This window comes from Aplidium turbinatum, chromosome 1, assembly GCF_918807975.1.
Source record: "Aplidium turbinatum chromosome 1, kaAplTurb1.1, whole genome shotgun sequence".
NCBI classification, from domain to species: domain Eukaryota; kingdom Metazoa; phylum Chordata; class Ascidiacea; order Aplousobranchia; family Polyclinidae; genus Aplidium; species Aplidium turbinatum.
In genome coordinates, this window is record NC_137472.1 from 32,454,506 (window position 1) to 32,474,791 (window position 20,286).

The 20,286-nt window shown below is 35.7% G+C and overlaps 1 protein-coding gene across 1 annotated transcript; it reads left to right on the plus strand.

Annotated features, from left to right (window-relative positions):
* Positions 1 to 4,479: 4,479 nt before the first annotated feature.
* Positions 4,480 to 19,823, plus strand: LOC145770096 (sodium/potassium/calcium exchanger 2-like). Its single transcript, XM_082581687.1, has 15 exons — positions 4,480 to 4,915; positions 5,121 to 5,209; positions 5,709 to 5,838; positions 6,232 to 6,401; positions 10,865 to 11,011; positions 11,431 to 11,563; positions 11,746 to 11,854; positions 13,166 to 13,251; positions 14,022 to 14,137; positions 14,298 to 14,349; positions 15,687 to 15,721; positions 16,334 to 16,468; positions 16,823 to 16,912; positions 17,477 to 17,643; positions 19,002 to 19,823. Exons 1-15 carry the CDS (start codon positions 4,573 to 4,575, stop codon positions 19,246 to 19,248), a joined length of 2,049 nt encoding a protein of 682 aa, XP_082437813.1. The 5' UTR covers positions 4,480 to 4,572; the 3' UTR covers positions 19,249 to 19,823.
* Positions 19,824 to 20,286: the final 463 nt, after the last annotated feature.

Below are 20,286 nucleotides of genomic sequence, written 5' to 3' on the forward strand. Positions count from 1 at the left end.
GGTCGTCGAGCTTTGGATCCAGGCCAACTTTTCTATTCCAAGATCTTTGCTTCTTCAAATAAACACTCTTCTCTCAACCATGCAGCCATTTGGAATGGCATCTTCCTCTTCTTGTGAATGTGGTGCGAATAAATAGACTGCACACGATATCATCCACGATTGCTCTATCTTCAAACTATCTAACGAAGCAGAAGGTCTGCGTGTCTTGAACGGTGAAACTAAAGACTGGCTGCTCTCTACTAGCTTTTCAGTTTGGTCTTAGAGACATCGTCAATCTGTGGTGGCAAAAGGATAGACCCTCCGCCCCCAGAAGCTCAAATTAAGAAGTTTTTTTACTTTGTTCATAGAAACTGTACTCGGAAGATTTGTTGAGTAAACGCTTGTTCTTGGCAAAAAAACATTCACAATTTAAAACTGGATCTTTGTGTGAAAATTATGACTCTATTACGTTTCTATGGTAATCGAATAAGATCTCGTTGGGAGATATCGCTTTGATGGGTCGAATTCGCATTATGTTTTTTTATTATTGATGTGCCAAGAAAGCAAAATGTAGATGCAATAAACGACATGCTAGTCGGACCCACGACATAGAATAAAACAAGTTAGCAAAACAATTGCAAAAAATTTAAGAAGTGCATGAAATAATTGTAAACGCGGTTTTGGTCAAGTGAAATCAGCTGCAGAAGCGTCATGCAAAAGAAATATAGAACTTTAACGTTTCGTTGTTTCACTGTAAAAATCCCATTCATAGAAGATTCGGACTTTAGAAATACTGTACTTCAAATTGACGTTTCATCTTTCAACGTACACGAAATAACGAATTATAATAATCAACAGTTACCTTTATCTTCTTGCTGATAATTGCAACACTTGTTTGAAGCGAAGCTCAAGCAATTTCCCTGCGGAATTGCTGCACCATCGGTCAAAATGCTCGATTTCTATCGCATTGGTAATCACAATCCTATCGGGACTAATTTGAACTTCGATGAAAGCATTTCAGATGGCTGCAGCATTAGAAGCAAGTCAAAACAGAAACATAAAAGCATTAAGAGAAAGGTGACTCGAGTTTAGCTTGATGTAATATGTCAACGTAGAATAAATGTAACCCATATAGACCAGCTTCTCCATGCATCCGTGTGATTTAACTGCTGACAGCTCATTAGCGTGGCCTTAATTGTGCATAACACGAACTTTCTATCACTTGGCGCAGAAAACACTTTAATCATAGTGCGGATATGGAGTATTGTGTGCACGAACAAGTTTGCTATAAAGATGGACTTTGAAATGATGATGCGACTGTTGATAACGCCAAGAGAGGTGGCCAGATTTGCACTGCCTTCCAAAATATGCAGCTTTTTGTATGAATCTGTTTGTAAAAACAGCACAAAAACGAGTTCCAAGTTGGGATAACCGTTCTAGCTTGATTTGTTTGGTTTTGAAACTTTATTCTTGGACTGATAAAGCCTTGATAGGTTATTCCTGGCAGTTTCGCACACTTTTGGAGGTTTTTGACGCAGAGCCGGTTATCGAGATTGACAGTAGTGAAGTTTCCGACTGTTAAAGTGTTGTTGCCAGGGATATATATCATCCTTTAGCTTTGGTGCTGCTGAATGAAGAGAAGGTCTTAGAATGCGTTGCTCAAGCGCACACCCCGAGAGTCCAACTAGCGCTGCTTGATCTTGAAGCTTTTTTGTTCACGAAGTCACGCGCTAAACAACTGAGCTATCGGGGCGGTTTTTATTTACATCGATCGATGCTACATGAACGGGTTTTGTTAGCTGGATAGTATGAATATGCCATAGACATCTTAAAATTAAATAGAAGGACTAGTATCTGCTATGCTCGGTATTTGAAACTTGGGTCAATCCAAAATGTGGTATAAACTAAGTTATAAAGTATTCATAAGCTTAAAACTTTGTTTTTGGTGTTTGTTATAGGGTTTTAGGGGGCAAGGATTCCATTTTTCACACTTATTTTGTTCTAAAATGTCAATGAAAGGTCTTTTGAAGCATATTACTTGCAAAAATGTCACAATTTTAGCAAAAATGGGTGTTTTTACTTAAGTCAATCGAACAAGAATTTAAATTAACATTCAGTATAGGTTTAAAATGTATAAGATTTAAAGCTGCAAATTGGTTCAAGGTAGGCTACATCAATGACAGCCTAGGGCTAGGCTATATCAGAGCAGATGAGTAGCCTATATTCAATAAAATTCGTCAGCTGTGAGCTAATTTAATGCCATATTTTTCTTTAAGAACAGTAGCCACGAACTGCATATTACTGGCCATAGCACTGCATAAACATTACATGTTTTTGACATCTTTATATATATTATACAGTAATTTAAAGTACGGTACCTTAAATACACATAATTTGTAACAAGTTTTCGATTGTTTTTTGCCTATGGACATTTATTGTATAAGTAAGTAACATTCCAATTGACTACCACATTCACAAGGTCTTAATATTTGCAACTGCCGGTACTTGAAATTCTCCAGCAGCGTGATTTACGGCTAGGCTAACCTATAAGTTGTGATTAAGGCCCGCAAAAGTCAATAAAGTCAATTTTTTTAAGGACCTCGTTTATCCACGAATCAAAGAATAAAGTTGTTTATCTAGGGGACTGTTTCTAAGAAGTTTAGGCTATAGGTCAAAATAAAGTCAAAATTGATAATAAAGTTAAAATTCTCAATAATGTCAAATTTTGGCTTTAGACAAACCTTTTGTGTTTCTTGAGAGTAATTTTTGTCAAAATCCTCGTAGAAGTATTGTAAATCAAGAACTGCGACAAACTTAAACCATATTAACCCATAAAAGCAGGAAATATATCACAATCCCACTTGGATCAGCAGTAACTTTTATCGCAAATTGTCCATTGTTTATTCATTGTTACGTATTTAATACAATTCTTATAAAACACTTCCTCTTCAAAAAAGTGATCTTTTCGAAGATCAACAGTTTGGATTTTACGAATAGCCTACTGATATTCTGTCATACAAAAATGTCTAAGCAAGCTAAATCGTCTTCAGCAAAAGTTAGACAGATTTGTCGAAATTTTCCTATCGCCAAAAAACACGACGCACTAATTATAATCCACAAAACAACTTGACTTTTCCACAAAATATTACGTTTGGGTCTAAAATCGACAAAATATTATGTTTGGGTAACTGGTATCAATTCAAGGTAAGAAAAAAAAAAAACAATTCAAGGAAGAACTGTGCCCTCTACAAATAAGCAATCTCGTTAGGTCAAAATAAAGTCAAAATTTCATAAAAAAAAAGTAAAACAAAAGGCCCTAGAAACAATTAAAAGGCACACCTGATTTTTTCTACCTTCGCTAAAACCAAGTGCACGGCAATGAAGCTAAATTCAAAGTACAGTAAATAATAATAAACCCTACTTGCATTGTCATTTCACAACTAAATTTGTAGGCTACTACGTCTACAGTAGTCCTCGCTTATTAAGCCCCACCCACTTATTAAGTCAAATTTTCGATCGCATTTGCATGAAATCGGGTGAAAAGGCGTCGCAATTCACATTTTTTGTCTTGCTTTCGACGGTTTCAAACTTCGTTATGCTGCTGACCAACTTTTGAACTCAACTGTTTCATCACAAACCATTGATTTGTGCTGTAATCCATTGTCAAACATTGCTTGCTCGTTAACTGCAATTGTTGTGGATATTTTCAATAAATTTAGCAACAGTTAGCCATAGTAGCCTACAGTAAGTCATAGTCAAGCATGCGCATAGTATAGTCTTAAGATTTTGGCACTCAAGTTTGAAACCCGAGATTGCGAGATACGAGTCCTTGTAGGCTATTTAAGGTGTCTATAAAATATGCGGATTTTTGTTGATACATTTTATACATCATTTCAACCAACAATAGATTCAGATATGTATTGAAGTCGGCAATTCAGCTTGTTTCCAAATATCCATTGTAAGAAAGAATATAAAAAATAAAACAGATTAATGATTTGTTAGCGGGGATTTGGGACGAGTGTCCCAATTTCTTCAACAATTTTGCTTTATATTGCCACCAAAAGGTTACATTTTTTTCTGATTTTGAGCAGACAAGTGCGTCCTGTAGGGTAGGCTATTCACCACGGATCACAACTTCTCTGGTCAGGATGCTGTTGGTTAACAAAGTATATTTGTGTATTGCATGGACATAACTTGCTCAGTTAATTGTGCAAAAAAAGTTGATCTCATTGCTCAAAGAGGTAACCAGTGAATGTTGTCTGCTTGTCTAAGATTAGTTGATGTCAAGCATGGTGCACTGCAAACTTTGCAGTAATATTCTGACAACGTGGGCCCACTAGCCTGATTTACAACTTATTCTACTATAGGGGAGTTTGTTGTACAGAAAATCTGAGCTTTTTAGTAAGCTACCCTAAATTATTTAAAGTAGGCCTATTCAACAAACTGATTTATGCTTATGGTTTTTTGTAATTTTGCGTATATTTTTTATCTAGAAATGTAGGTGTGCTGCTGTCTGGGATAAGTCTAAGTCAAAATCTCGACCAACAAGTTGATATAACCTAGTTACGAAAATAAGTTTTTTATTTCCAAAACATGAAAATTACTACACCTGCATTGAAGACAAATCCGAAACTAAAGCAAAGAAGACTCCAATACCTTTCTTGGGGGCTGCTCGTGATTGGAGGAGTGTATTTCAGCTTTATTTTAGTTTCACTTGTGACAAAAAAGAGCTCAAATGATTTGAACACGGTTGTAATATACAGACCAAACAATGTTGCCAGACACAGAGTTAAAAGAGATACCAATCAGGTTTCTCCAACAGGCAACACATCAACTGTGAAATTCAACAGCACTGCCACACCAGAGATGGTAACCAACTCAGGACCAAAAGGCATTTATCCTGAAGACGTTTTTGACCTGGAAGCACGACAGAATGGTATTTGCTGCTTATGCGCTTACTTTCAACAAACTTTGATCGTAGTGTCGTAAATGTTTCCAGAAAATTTAGTCCACTATGTTATGACTGAGGGGTCGAAAATAATAATGAAATTACTGCTGGATGTTTGTTTTAAAATCCTTGTATTTTAACAAGAATTTTTTGCAATAATTAAGATATGCTTTAATATTCTTTACTACACTAGGTGCTGTCGTGCTTCACGTAATTGGAATGCTTTACATGTTCATAGCGTTAGCCATCGTTTGTGATGAATTCTTTGTTCCAGCTTTAGAGGTAAGTTCAAACTTGATACAATTTAGTTAGAATAAATAACCGATTTTCGCTTTCAGTAAATTTGCTTTGAACCTAATTTCAATCAGCCTAAGTCGTTTTTTGCTACCAATTGGTGAATGAGTCATCAGTTTTATTTTAATCAAAGAAACGTAAAATAAAGCAACAGTTGACGATGCCTAATCGATTTAAAATGAGTCGCAATTGCTGTAATTCTGCTTATGTGGTGTCACTGCGCAGAGGAGTGAGGACGAGGAGTCCAAACCAAAAAAGTTGTCTTGCAACAGCAGCTTACAAACTGATTTAAACTGTGCCTTAGCCAGGGAAAACGTAAAAATTTTGCTAAAGTTAATGAAGTGGATTTCAGATAAATTACAACGATCAGTTTGCCAGCTCCAGGTCGGAGAAGCTGCATCAAGGAATCTGCCCAAACAAGAGCACTGTTTTCTTTTTTGCTTACAACGTTCTAGAATAAACTCGATCAAAACTTCTCGCATCTCAGGTAATTATTTTTCGCCTGTCCATATCTGATGATGTTGCTGGAGCGACGTTCATGGCGGCCGGCGGGAGCGCACCGGAATTATTCACATCCATCATTGGAGTATTTCTCGCTAAAAGCAATGTCGGTGTGGGTAAGGAAGAATTTGTTGCAAAAACCTAGCTGATTACCCCCCATTCAGTATTTTCGCCTGTTGATGTGTAAATTCTGAGATGAAACTTTATGTTTCGAATACGTAGGCTACAGAGTTAACAAGAGAACGTACTGTATAGTCAATTCAGCGCTGCAAGATATGATCCGGAAATATGCCTATACACTGAATTTTAACTACTGGCGTCACAAAGGGCCAGTACAATCTGTCACTAAGCGTTGCGCAATAACGAGAATGATAAATACAAAATATATTTTTATTTGTTTAAAATTTTCTAAGAAATATTTGCAAGTAGTGAATCAGTTCTGTATTGAAGCAAGTTTCTTGTTTTTTGATAAAAACGTAAGTACAGAAGAAAAGTGCCGATATTTTTAGGTACAATTGTTGGATCCGCAGTGTTCAACATTTTGTTTGTGATCGGCATGTGCAGCATTCTCAGCCATCAGGTTCTCAAACTCACATGGTGGCCGCTTTTTCGTGACTGCGTCTTCTATATCATCAGCTTGTTAATCCTCATTGTGTCGTTTTCGGACGCCAAAATTGAAGTGAGTTGTTTACTGTGGCGTAAGATTTCCAGCATTTTCACAAATTTTATGGTACAAGTTTCAGTGATTGTAAGTCAACACATTTTTCCTTTTGGGGCGAAGGAACAAAGTCCCGAGAGTTTATGACAAAGCTCATATCAATCAGTTAAACAACGGTTAAGCCCGAGGCATTAGCAAAGATTGGGAGGGGGGGAGAAGAACGTTCATCGGTAGGCCTACATTAAAATGGATATATCAAATTGTAATTCGGATAGCTACTTTTACTCTGCGACTAAAACGAAAGCAGGCTTATGATGTGAACAAATCAACTGTTGTTTTTCTGAGTACTCAAACGCTTCAACCGCACTGTCACAACAAGCAGACTTAGGTATTACAAAGACAAATGTTCTTTTAAAATTTCGTTGCAGAATTAATTTGTGGACTAGCATTGTTTTGTTTTTTAAATCCGAAAATCTACTCGGTACGAAAAACTGAATTGATCGTTGATGAACTGTCATCTTTATGCAATTGATTGAGTTTCGCTTTTAGCAGCATGATTGTTGCTTACTTCACAAGGTAGATTCTAACGATCTTGCAGCATCAGGACTCGAACTCGCAGCATCGAACTCGCAGCATCGAACTCGCAGCATCAGGCTAAAACAGATCGTTAGAATCTACACTGTGATGTAATCTTTATATTATAAGTTTCTGACTTTCAAATTTTCAAACTATATAACTTATCGTACTTGAATAATTTTGCACTATACGCTCTTACCGCATTGTGGCCTAATGGTTGTGGGTCTGTTAATACTTTTTATATTCAAACCGTGTGAAACTTAGCCCATCACACCACGTCATGCACAAACTAAGAAAGGGAGGCACGATGGCCGTAAAAATGAGTCATGAAAAAAATAATATGTAAGAAGAAACCAACTGAGTTTGTGCTAACTTACACCTATTGGTGAATTTAGAAACAAAAATTTGAGTACTGATATGGTATTGCGGCATTTCAATTAGGCAATGGTAGGCATATGCATGTATTTAACATCATTGGCTGTATTGCTCTATTCTGATAATAATCAGAGGCGTCACGTAGTGGAGTGTTGAGTTTAATCGACGTCATGTTTATTGTTAATAATTTTACGGCAGTCAAAATGCACGTTTTGTATGAATGAAATGCACGCATGCGCTTTGCGCAACATATGGTAGCTTTCTGCCCTCGCAAACTATCGAAGTGTTTTATCTACTTGTAAGACCAAGGCTAACTAAACACGTACAGTCGACATTATGACGCGTTGTGATTCAAAACTGCGTTTGTCTGCCCATCATGCTTTCTGTTTTGTTATGGAAAAGTTTTTGACTAGAATTAAAAGTATACAAGTTACAGTACATTATTTATATATAGAAGTCACAAGATTTTATGTAGCTAATGTAAAAAGACGATTATAATTACAAATTACAAAAAAATATATATATATTGAAGCAACCTTGTGGACTCAAATGCTTTGAAAACAAGCCGAAGTTTCTCATCTTTTAGTTTTGAAATAATGAATCTGGCAGTTATCAATAGTTCGACAAAAATATTCGATTCTGACACCGCTAATTTTAATAGTTCGACTTGTAAGTTTAATTTAACACAAATTTTCCATCAAAGCAATTCTAACAACACTTCTTACCATTCAGTCATATTCGTATCCATACAGTTAAGCAAGAAATCTTGATTATCAATTATTTATGCAAGAAATTAAAATGATGATAATATCATTAGCAAAACATCTTGAAATTGTTTGTGCAAATTCACAAAAGTGCTGAGAGTACAGTAGCTTCCCTTTCCAGCTTTTACAATTGCGATGTAAACACTTTGAATTTTTTCTGGGAGTGACAGGATTGGCACATTGTCACTGATATAATGATAATCATGTCATAGCTATTTTTAGGTAATTCCTTTTTTTTTTACTTTAACGTTATAACAGTTTGATTTCATTTTCATCAACGATTCTTAAACAATCTCTAAAGTTTTGATGTACAGATTTAAGTTGAAATATTCTAGAAACACCGATTTACAAAAGTAAACGTTTTACTTGCCTTTTGTTTTTCGCAGTTCGAAAACAAAATCAATTTAATGCAATATTTTCCAATAGACGTGACGGTGCATTTAAAACAATCATCATAATATTTTTAAATGCATTGTTGCAACAAAGCATAAGAAAACTGACATATTTTGAGCTCACATTAGTATTTATGAAGTTCTGAATTGAAAGTCATTTCTAGAAACTGTATATAGCTGCAACAGAATCTTCACAACTGACATGACTGCTCAGAAAGTTACATAAACAAACAACAAATTAGCTTTTTTTGAATTAAATTTTCATGAGATGGAAAATGTCTTATTTTGATTTGATACAAAATCTTGATTGACTTGATTTTGATCCAAAAAAAAATGCTTAAAATAATTCTGAAAAACCAAAACATACTTTAGACTTTAGTTTAGATCAAGTTTAATGACCCAAGCAAGCAGTTGCAAATCTAGAAAAAAACGTTTGGGAACACGAAATATTTCAAATGATCAAAATTTGTAAGATGAAATAAAGAGTTTTTGGTCCATAAAAGGAAATAGTGCAGCAGAGGTTATAGGGACTTAGGTTACCCTTAGAAAATGTTGACAAATTTGATCTTGTTTTAATTGCTTTTTGTGCACTTTTAAACCCAACTGTAATGCAAAGGATTGAGCAAGCGCAAATTTTTTTCTAAAGCGTAGAATATTTACATGCTTTTTCTGGATTTTTCCGGGGGCATGTGACCAAGTGCCCCCTGGATCGGCTACTACAAACAAGTAGCTTAATGACATTTTTGAGTTTATTGGCGTATTGCAAGCCCTAGTCGTCATTGAAATGACATTCGCGATTCAGGTTTGGCGAGTTTATTTCGGCCCTCAATGTTTTGAATGACGTCAAGTAGGCTTCACTTCGGCCAAAAATTATTTCAGCTATCGTACCAAAAGCATTTTAGTTCATCCAATTCAAACAAAAACTTTGTGATCTCTTTAGTTGTCCAATCCTTTAGCTGCGCTGCACACAAATGGTGAATGCTGTAGCCTACCAATCAGCAGTTTTTGTTTTGTAAAATCAAACAGTTTTTTTATTAAATCTCATCAATATTTCAGTCTTATCAATTGGATCAAAGCTAAATTATGAACTTAGTTATTCAAACTCTTATTAGCTTAGATGTTCGAAGTATCATCATGTCGTATGAATGTTTAATCTAACAAATTCAGTTTTTTTACTGAAATTCAAATATTAAAGTAACCCAAAATACTCTATCTTTTAACATCTTCATTTTTTAAACCGTCTTTTATCTTTAAATTTTGTACCTGGCTTAGTTATTATGCTTATTTTCAGGTGTAAACTTTGTAAATCTTACATCTGTAAATATCTGTCAAAATACAATAAATTCCGTGAAGTTCATAAAAGGGGATTACCCCCACCATTGTGTCTGGCAAAACAATAAATTAAAAAACTATGACTCTTTGAATTTGGGTTAGACCACGATATCTTTTTCTTAAGCTTGTCATGTCAGCCAATGTGTGAAAGCTTCTAATTTTATCAGCAGCTTTTAATGTTTTGAATATTTGCTTGTTTGCGGTATTGGAATGTCTTTTCATTCACGTTTCTAAACTGAGATATCACTACAATGAAAGTGCGCATTTACGCGGAATAGGCCAGTTTGTAGATATCGCTTTTAAGATGACTTCCAACTCTTTCTTATAAACACATGAACGCTTAATCTTCACGTCCTTTAACCGGAATTTTCACTGAGCTGACGAGAACGAAATGTGAAGAACTTCTCTACTGTATACCCTCATATCCGGGCCTCATATAAACTACAACTACACTTCAACCAAAATTGAAGCACTCGAACTTAAATGAAAAATTATTTTCTAAATTTAAACTGGAAATAGCCTCATCGAAGACGTTGCATGTTTATATGGGCGAATGAGCGATTGATGGTCATTTAAAATATAAGTTTGATGGTTTTTAGTTGACTATAACGTGTTACTGTCGTGCGCGCAGCCTATATAACACTCAAGCAGCTGGAGTTGTAGGCTATTTACGACCGTCGGTTGTAAGGCATAAACTCCAAACTTTTTAACCAAAACTGTGGGTGGATTATAAAGAAAGTAATAATACGATCAAAAGGTGACAATGCAGGGGCACAATTATTCGAGCACGTAATGTCCCAGTTTGCGTGTCAACAATTGTTATTGTAAAGTCGTAGTTTGCCTATCATTGACCAATCTGATCTGTCAGGTACATATATTGCTATAACGGCAAACATAACACACTTTAAAGCAATCATCTTAAAGTAGATCATTAGCCTACGGTGTATCGACAAAATGTAGTAGTCCAAGTGTGCCAAACCCATGCTAGCCAATGTACAGGTCAGCCTTGCTGATTGCATTCAGTATTGATCTTTTTTTTTTTCAGTTTTTTGAAAGCATTGTTTTGATCGTGATGTACTTGCTATACGTCACATTTATGAAGTTCAATCAAACGATAGAAAAATGGGTTAAATCAAAAATTGCGTCCTTGAAAGCTTCATCGTCTTCTGACTCTAAAGTTAGTCCAACTGTGGTAAGTAAAATATTGGTACTTATCCTACGCCATGTTCATGGTGTTTTCACACTTCTTTTGCAATTTTGTTATAATTACAAGGCCACGAAAATTCTTTTCTTTCGAAAATAGAATACACGCTGAAAATATATTTATATACATTTTCATCGTGTAACTGTCTCGCTAAAAATGTATTTTATAAGGTATAAAATAACCTAAAGAAATACTCGTTTGATGTTGCATTCTGAGTAAAGAGCTAAGTACCGTATAAAGCAGTTTTTCGTAGTTTGTGTGATCTTATATAGCGATACTTACGCAATGGTTCAGTTCATAAGGTTGCTAATGTGTTTCAATTACATGCAGTTTGCTTTGTTGCATAAACATTGACCGCAGTTTCTATGATAGCAATCATCGTGGTTACTCTTTTCATTTTTCTCCAGACGAAGATCTCGCCAGGAGTTCGTGCGCTGGTTCAGTCGATATCGAACCCTACTCATGAGCAACACCCAAAAAACACTTTTAGCTACGGGATCGTGCAACTAATAATGCACAGCTTAGACCCAGCTAATGAAGGTATTCTTTTCTCAAGATGACATCGCTTTAACCTTTTTGTCAATGCCTGAAAGAAACACTATTCTACGTTTTGACTAAACTTATGCATCAAAGCATGTCAGTGGAAAGTTTAAAACTATAAATACAGTAGTTTTGTCATCAATTTTACGTAAAATAACAGCTATGATGCGTTGTGGTTTTAGAGACAACTCAAGAAGATAGTTCTTCTGCGTTGTATGCGATAGCAAGAGCAAAACTTATTAGTCCAAGAGTTGCCAGATCTCTCTCTGCACGAGTAGTCAGCCAAAACAAGTAAGGGTGCTTTGTTAAAGTGGTTCATTTAAACTTAAGTCGTTTTCATATGCAATATTTATATTTAATAAGTGGAAATCAAACAGTTTATATTTGAAACATTATATATCATAAGTTGGTTGTTAATTCAATTTCATAGATTGGTTGTTGATTTGGCTACATAATAAACTGTCACTATGTTGATTTGGCAAACAAAGACCTATTTAGTATGATCATCCAAATTCAAGCACGATTTAAATAGGCATTTCATTTACCAAACCTAGAATAAAAGATTGGTGACTTAGATTTAAAATTAAACGTTACATGAGAGTTGTTATGTGATAGAAGATTTTCGTTGAAAATGATAGGAAGAATTTATACTACATGCATGAAATCTGCTATGGTGTGCTGAAGTGAGAGAAGGGGCTTTCGGGAAAACAAGTTGGCGATTTCAAGAAGAACTGAGAGAGCAATGGTGATGCAATGTGTGGTGTGAAGCTGATGGACAAAAGGAATATTGAGAAACTTATGAACTTGCTTGGGTTGAATGAGAATGTTGATAAGTTGGCGAAGGCGAATGGAGTGAGATAGTATGGACAATTGCCATGTTTTGAGAAGGGATGAAGATGATGTTTTAAAATGGGTACTTATGTTGTGAGTGCTGGAGGGTCGTAGGAAACAAGAAAAACCCAAGAAAACGTGGAAATGGCAAGTTGAGAAGAAAAGTAGCAAGGTAGGCTTGATAAGAGAGGATGCTGTAGACAGGTCGATGTAGAGGCAGGGTGTGAAGGAGATTGCGGCACATAGAGGTGGATCCGGCCGCCTTCGATGACCGGGACATTGCTGGATTAAAACTGGCTTACTACTACATGAAATTCAAGCTTTTTGTGGTTCTTCAAAATTACTCACAGACTTCTTTTGAATTGTTTCGGATATTTTGTATTTCGTTTTGTTAATAACTCCAGTTTTATAGTAATTCTTTTACATTAGGCTTTTGTTGACAAGTGTAATTCAACTATTATATCAAAAAGCTTGTGATAATAACTTGATCAATTTATTTCTTTGTTTGCCAACAATAAACAAGAAAATAAGGACCAAATGTGCAAAGATTAGGCTTCGTATTGACGATAACAACCGATTCTTGGTAAGCGTTCTTGGAGTTGATACAACTAACAGTCTTACATTATGCTCTCGCTTTCAGTTCAACTACTAGTTAAATACCATTATTGTGTTGTTCTTAACTTTTAAGACAGATCAATAAAAAGTTTCAATACATGGTCTTTTCCTTTTGATTTAACAACAGAAAGCCTAAGCTAATTTGACTTTCTCTAGAATTCCACCAAGAAACGGACAGTACAGTCAGTCAGATCGAGTAAAACGCCCGACAACATCCACTGCTGTGGTCTACGAGAATGAAGGCAAGTTAATAGCTAGAAGTGTAAATGAGCACCTTGGCAAACACTCAACTCCGTCTAAGATGTTCCAAATTCTAGACAGTAAAATCCGTCATTCTGCAGACGTTGAATCAATAAAAAAATGACGGATTTTATTGTCTGGTATAATGGAAATTATATGGAGGGCTCAGTGGTTATCGCCTTCGGCTCTGGTGCTGGTAGCCCTGGGTTCGATTCCAGGTCGGGTCATACCAAAGACTTTAAAAAGGGTACCGATTGTGTTCTTTCTTGCATAATGCAGTGAGGATAAATTGGGTAATAATCTGGTGACACATCACCCTCTTGCCTCTTCCAATCTGCCTTGAGCCAGCATGGAAGCAGTACGGCTCATAAAATCACATGGAACCCTGTCAAGTAACCCATGTTGATGCGCAATCTGCTGCAAGCGGAGATAGCGAATGATTATTATAATGGAAAAGTTATACATAATTTGAAGCGGTTAATGTGTCTATAGGATAAATTTTTGTTCATTATCTCGTTATTTGAGAGCATTTTATTGAAGTCAACTTCGTCCTAGACTAGACAACTGTCAATCAATGTGATACAAACTTACTTGCACTGAGATCGATCTGGATCAATACCGACCTTCGAATTAATTCAAGGACATGTAGAAGCTATTAGTTTGCAAATGAGTTTCGATTTTTTTAATTTATATTTAATCACACGTAACAACTCAAGTAACAGTTCGAAAGATTTAGCTTACAAACTTCACTGCCATATTCTCTGTTTTTTAGGAGTCAAGGTGGTTCCTCAAACGGAGAACTCTTTACAATTTTCAAACGCTTCAGTGACGTCACCAATAACAAATGGAAAAAGCGTTGCTCTGACTACCATCGAGGAAGAGTCGAACGTAAGTGATGGGTCATTCCATGCTTCAGTTTGTATCGATTTTTTCGGTCACTACGTAATTGCTCTTCAGAGCTTCCGGATTTATTTCATGTGGAAAATTATAAAAAGCAACCTAACATGTGAGTAAAGGCTTGATAATGGGATTTTTTTTGCTTTTACAGAGACTAAACGAAGTTACGGACACATCTAACGGAAATAAAACAATCCTTGAAGGTTGGCATAGTAATAGGAGACGGGGGCGCAGGGGGGGCGGTCGCCCACCTGCTGAAAAAAAAAACGTCACGAATTTTGGCAAAAATGATTATGTATTTAGACAAATCAATTTTTACCATGAGTTTTTAACATTTTACCAGTTTAGAGACTTTGTATAGTGTTGTATTATGAGGTACATTAACATTTTCTTAGAATGTAAATGTAGCATCATCTATTTTGAAAGGTTTTGTATTTGGTATTCCTGTTTGGGCTGAATGTTAAACTTCGATTCAGTATCTGCAGAAAATAAATCTAAAAGAATGCAATTGGTAAGCAAATGTAAGCTTATTTCAGATATTCATTAAGATACTAGCCAACATTTATTTATCGGTACAATTTTGAAAGCCTGTTGGATACAGGTAACCTTATGAGGTTTTTGTTTTACCATCGAAAACCTGTTTAGGTTTTTTGATTTTTGTCCATATTCTACTAATGCAGTTATAAGTAAAAATATTTTGGAAAGAATGTCGAGTTATTAACGTAACGATGGAACTGAAAGAGCATTGACTCAATTGATCAAAATTTAATTCTAAAAGTAGTTTTGTTCAAAGGTGCAAGTTTGATGCAAGAAAGATTCAACTTGATAGTATATTTACAATAATTAGGACACAGACAGATCTATCAATGTAGAAGTCAGCCTCGTTTACCTAAGTTGAACGTTTTGTTACCGTGCCTGTGTTTTCGTACACTTCCAAGTGGATGACTGTGGAGTTATTAGACCAAGGGTCGGGAACCCATGGCTCGCAAGCCATATACGGCTCTTTGTGATAGCATCTGGCTCACAGAAAGTTTTATCAAATTAAATGCATTTTTTTCAAAATTTTCTGAGGAAGGTCCTCCAAACGCCCCGCTGTTTTCTTATCTTCAGAAATGACATGGCCCCACTTTTACAACTCATCACCTGCCACTACATGTTAGTTGTATTGTTAAATTATTATATAATTCTTATGAAAGTACATTTCCAAAAATGTGGCTTTCATCAGTTTCATGGCTCGCTTACCTAAAAAGGTTCCCGACCCTTCTATTTGACTATAGTATACACCACCTCAGAGATCGTGAGTAATTTTGCGTATTTGAAAGTAGTTTTGCACAGACAAAATTTTGGCAATTTTTGTTTGCCAACCCCCCCCCCCCCTCCCCCCCCCTTAAAATTTTTTTACTTAACTTCATCAGCTTTCATTGGTAAATTAAACTTGATCGAAAGGTACTAGGCTTTGTACCGTAATATAATTAAATACGAAATATGAAAGTAATCGAAAGTTTCTTATGACATATGGTTGAATCGCATTGCTTTTCAGACGCACAACAAGGAAGAGTTTCTCCACCCAGTGAAGTGAGTAACTTTGTGCAGAGATTTTACCGACTAATCTTGTTTTTACTACGTGGGTTTGACGTCAATATAGCACAACATAAAAAGAAGCAATGTTTTTACTTGCTTTAATACTTCCCAATTTAAACCCTTTAATAATTGAGTAGGAGCTTTGCCTAATACCTTATTCTTTACTTTTTTTCTTTTCTAGATTTTTATTTAAATTGAAAATAGTCTCTTTTTCTCAGTAAATTAGGAAAACCACAATTAGCTTATGTTTAGTTTGTCAAAAAACTTTCAATTATTTAAATTTCCTAGTGTTTGTATCAAAGAAATTGAAATACAAATTGTTCTATTACATTTTTGTAGTTTTAAATTGCCGCTTTACAGCTGGTTTATTTTGGAATCATTCCAGCACAGACTAACGAAAATCTTGGAATAATTGATTTTTTTTCCCAATAGACTAAATGCATTTTAGGAACTTGAAGTAAAGCATAACTTTACGGTCGGTGTCACTTGATTCAGAATATTAATAAGAAAGGAAGAAATGCGAGCACAATTATGTTAATTGACTTCAGAGTCGACCTTCTGTTGCTTCCCTTTTGTTTCAACAGAAAGGACAAACTGTTTTTACAGATTGAACCTTCTGATAAGATGGGAGACGCCTTGGACATGAGTTTTCCGAAATCCAACGCGAAACGTGTCGTTTATCTTGTGCTTTTCCCATTGACATTTTTTCTGTGGCTCACGTTGCCTGACGTTCGAAATCCTGTAAGTAATTAAATTGCGCAAACATTAAGTTGGGTGTGATCTGGTTTTATTTGCTTGAAACCATTTCGGGAAGGTGCTATACCTGCACAGAGCTATGTGAATGTGTTTAAGTGTCTGGTTTCATATGTGAGATCACACACCGTTGACAAATTGTGTGATTAAATTAAACCATCGCTGTACGCCGTATCAACATCCTTCAGTTCGGTTTAATTAATCTGAACGTAATGTACATGAGACAGATCTTGTTCTCCGAAAATCAAACTTAAATTATTTATAAGCAATTGCGATTGACGTCGACAGTACAAGCACTGGCCAGAGCGTCAGAGAAGATTTTTGTTAAATATATTTTTTCAGAAAAAAGAGAAATGGTTCATGGCTACCTTCTTTGGCTGCATTATTTGGATCGCTATTTTTTCTTACTTGATGGTTTGGATGGCTCATCAGGTACGATTTTATCAACCATGTAAGTACATGTTTAATGTTTTAAGCTAACGCCACCGTTTGATTGATTTTTATCATAAACAAACTATAGTAAATGAAGATGTTCGAAAGAACTTGTGGTGACGAAATTGTTCTTTCTAAACACCGGTTCGAAATGAGGCAAAGCAAAATTTTCCTTAAGAAAGAATAATTTCGAAGTACTTTTATTTTAGACAGTGCAGTTAGCCTAAATGATTAATAGTTTTTTGAAGAATGTGGCACAATGTGTAATAGAAAATACTCCGACACCGTTCCATGTCAAATAAGCTATGACACCACACGGGTGTGGCAGACTTGATGACCAGTTCGGTCCTTCTGCCACTCCCATCATCATCAGCAAACAACCTAACTCACATTGTAATCTTGTATTGTTTTTTTTTTGTTTTTTTTGTTTTCACATGTGCTGATGATGCAAAAATGAAAAAAATTCTTCTTTTTCTTCACTAGAGAAAATTCTAGAAATGATTGTTAACATTTCACTATAGCGCGTGCAGTTTATATCTTGAGCTACTTGTAAATTTTTACTAGATTGGCGAAACTATCGAGATTTCTGAAGCGGTGATGGGCCTCACATTTCTGGCTGCTGGTACATCTGTGCCTGACCTCATCACTAGCGTGATCGTTGCAAGGAAAGGACTCGGTGACATGGCAGTCTCAAGCTCAGTTGGAAGTAATATTTTCGACGTTACGATCGGGTGAGTATAACGTGAGATTACTATTATTAGCCATGCCATACATAAATGAGCAATTTTTAATGCCCGGATGTGTTGTTTGTTTTCTTCCTGCGACTGAGAAACGATTGGTGATTGACATAATCTGCTGGTTGCACTATCGAAGCCTCTGCGTAGTGTGAGACATCAGCTCATATTCCAAACCATTCATCGACGGCCTCGCAGTTATATTTATGAGGTATTTTGAGCCATGCCTTTACTAACATGTACGTCATTACCAGTAGGCTATCGTTTTACAAGTTTTTGATATGATCCGATCATGAAGCAAAGATAAACCTACAGCATTAGAGCTGACTGGAACCGATGACATTTTTGTGTAAAAATGTGCAACTGTTAATTATGGCTTAAGTAAGTGAGTCGAGGGCCAAGTGTCCAAGTATATTCCGCCACATGATGCACAAACATAATGAATATACGTTGGCAGCTTGTGATAAATCAATGTACGGTTTAGAAACAACTTGTTATTGTAGGATACTGAAGCTATATTAGGGATGTTGTGATTTTTACCTTCAGGACAGTCTCATATAAAACTGCTCTAAACATTGCCTTGTTTAATTTCGCTTAGATAAATACTTTGCTTTTGCAATGTAAGGCATCGTCTAAAAACTTAAAGCATTCCAGAAGACATATCTACATTATTAACAAAGGTTCCTAATTGTAAAATTTATTATCGGTTTAAAAAAACCTTTTTTTTGAAGTTTAATCCTGACAGTTTTTCATAGACTACTTAATACTTATAGAGGACAAGACAAAGTAACTTTAACGGGTTTAACATAACACACAAAAAAAATATAACATACTTGGGCAAATCAAATCATGTTATTCGACAAGTAAAATTTTCATTTCATGTATGTTGCAGATTTGTAATTCCTGATGAGAACACAAGTAGGCCTACGTGTCGAAAACGCTAAAGTTTATTTTATTTTAATTATGTAATATTTTTTTGCGTGTAATACATTATGTTAAACCCGCTAAAGTTTCTTTGTTTTGTCTGTTTATGGTTTAACAAAGCAAACTCTCTATCAAACTTTTACTTTTTGAGGCTTTGAACAAGTGACTCAGGTTTTGTCCCCAAGATTGGACAGAGTGCTGCTTCAACTAGTTGTTGAGATATTGTCTGTGAAATATTCCATCTACAAGTTGCCACTGAATGAAATACAATCCTTAACATGTGTTTTACAAGCGCACACGTTTCGAGATGTACCAGCGTTGATTAACCTTCTTCAAATCAATATCAAATCACAGATACGGTACTTAATTGAAAATACAAAAGCTCCGGTTAGTTCAAAACTTTCTAAATCTTGTAATTTGTTTATGTTCAGACTTCCCTTTCCCTGGCTGATAAAGTCGTTAATTTTCCTCGGCCAACCAGTTACCGTGGAGTCAGGTGGACTATTTTGCTCCGTTTTACTTCTGTTTGCTATGCTTCTCTTCGTAGTCATAAGCATAGCTGTTTGCAAATGGAAAATGACGAAGAAGTTAGGTTTTATAATGCTGGCTCTTTACGGAGCCTTCCTTGTTCTCAGCTTGCTCCTTGAGCTGAATTACATTGCTTGTCCATTCACTTGATTTAAAAAGAAACAACTTATGGGTTTATTGCAATTCTCAAGATCTAAGAGGAAAGGTCAGGTTTGAAAAATAAAATTTTCAGCATTTGCGTTACGTCTCGGAATAACTTGAGAAACTGAAACATTTTCAAACATTTGCTGCAAGGACGCACCGCGATGCACTAGAAACTCACGTTTGTTTCTTCAAGTGTGTTGACATGAAATCAATTGAACAGTTATAACTAATATTGTTTGTTTAAGCTGTATACATGTAATTTATGTTTCCGTTTCCTTACTCGCTGAACTTTTCTCAGATAAATTGAACATTTAGTGAACTTCTGTTTTTATTGATTTTGCATGTCTTTAATCATGAAACTGTTCTCTTCAATGAAGCTTTTTTTCAACACTGTTTGCTGAAATTGACACAAACTGAAATAACGATTGCTAGAATTGGCATAAACCCTGCACTACTACAACTGGACCGCATTCTGTATTCTATACGAAAAGACTTTAATTGATATCAGTTTTGTATTTATATAAAAAGTTAAGGTGCTATAGTTGTGCGTTTATGCGTGGAAATATATTTTATGCATTGCTTGACTGTTTGATGACGTCATCAACAACGACGTTCCGGTACAGAATATTCCGATAGCTGCATGGCCGAGTAGTGAGAGTTCCTACAAGATGCTCGGAAAGGCGTCAACTGTGCACCAATTTGGAGAACGCGATTGTCTCGTAGGTTTGCGGTCGTAGGCCTGGTGATTGCGTGACTATAAATTAGGGTTTGGAACAGTGGTTCACTACTTTTTTCAGCATGGGGGCCAAATTCAAAGCCTAAAGTTAGTGAAGGGCCGCAACAAAAGAAAATTAATGTGAAACTTGATATTGGCATTTTCTCTTAATAAGTTTCCCAATTTAAACGGTAATATTGAAAGATGCAGCAGGTACCCAAAAGCTGGTTCGTCAATCGGTGGTGATATTTGGATTTAATCAAACTATTTTACTGAAAAGTGCTTCACACATGTAAGTTATGATGAACAGAGACATTTTTCAGTGCATG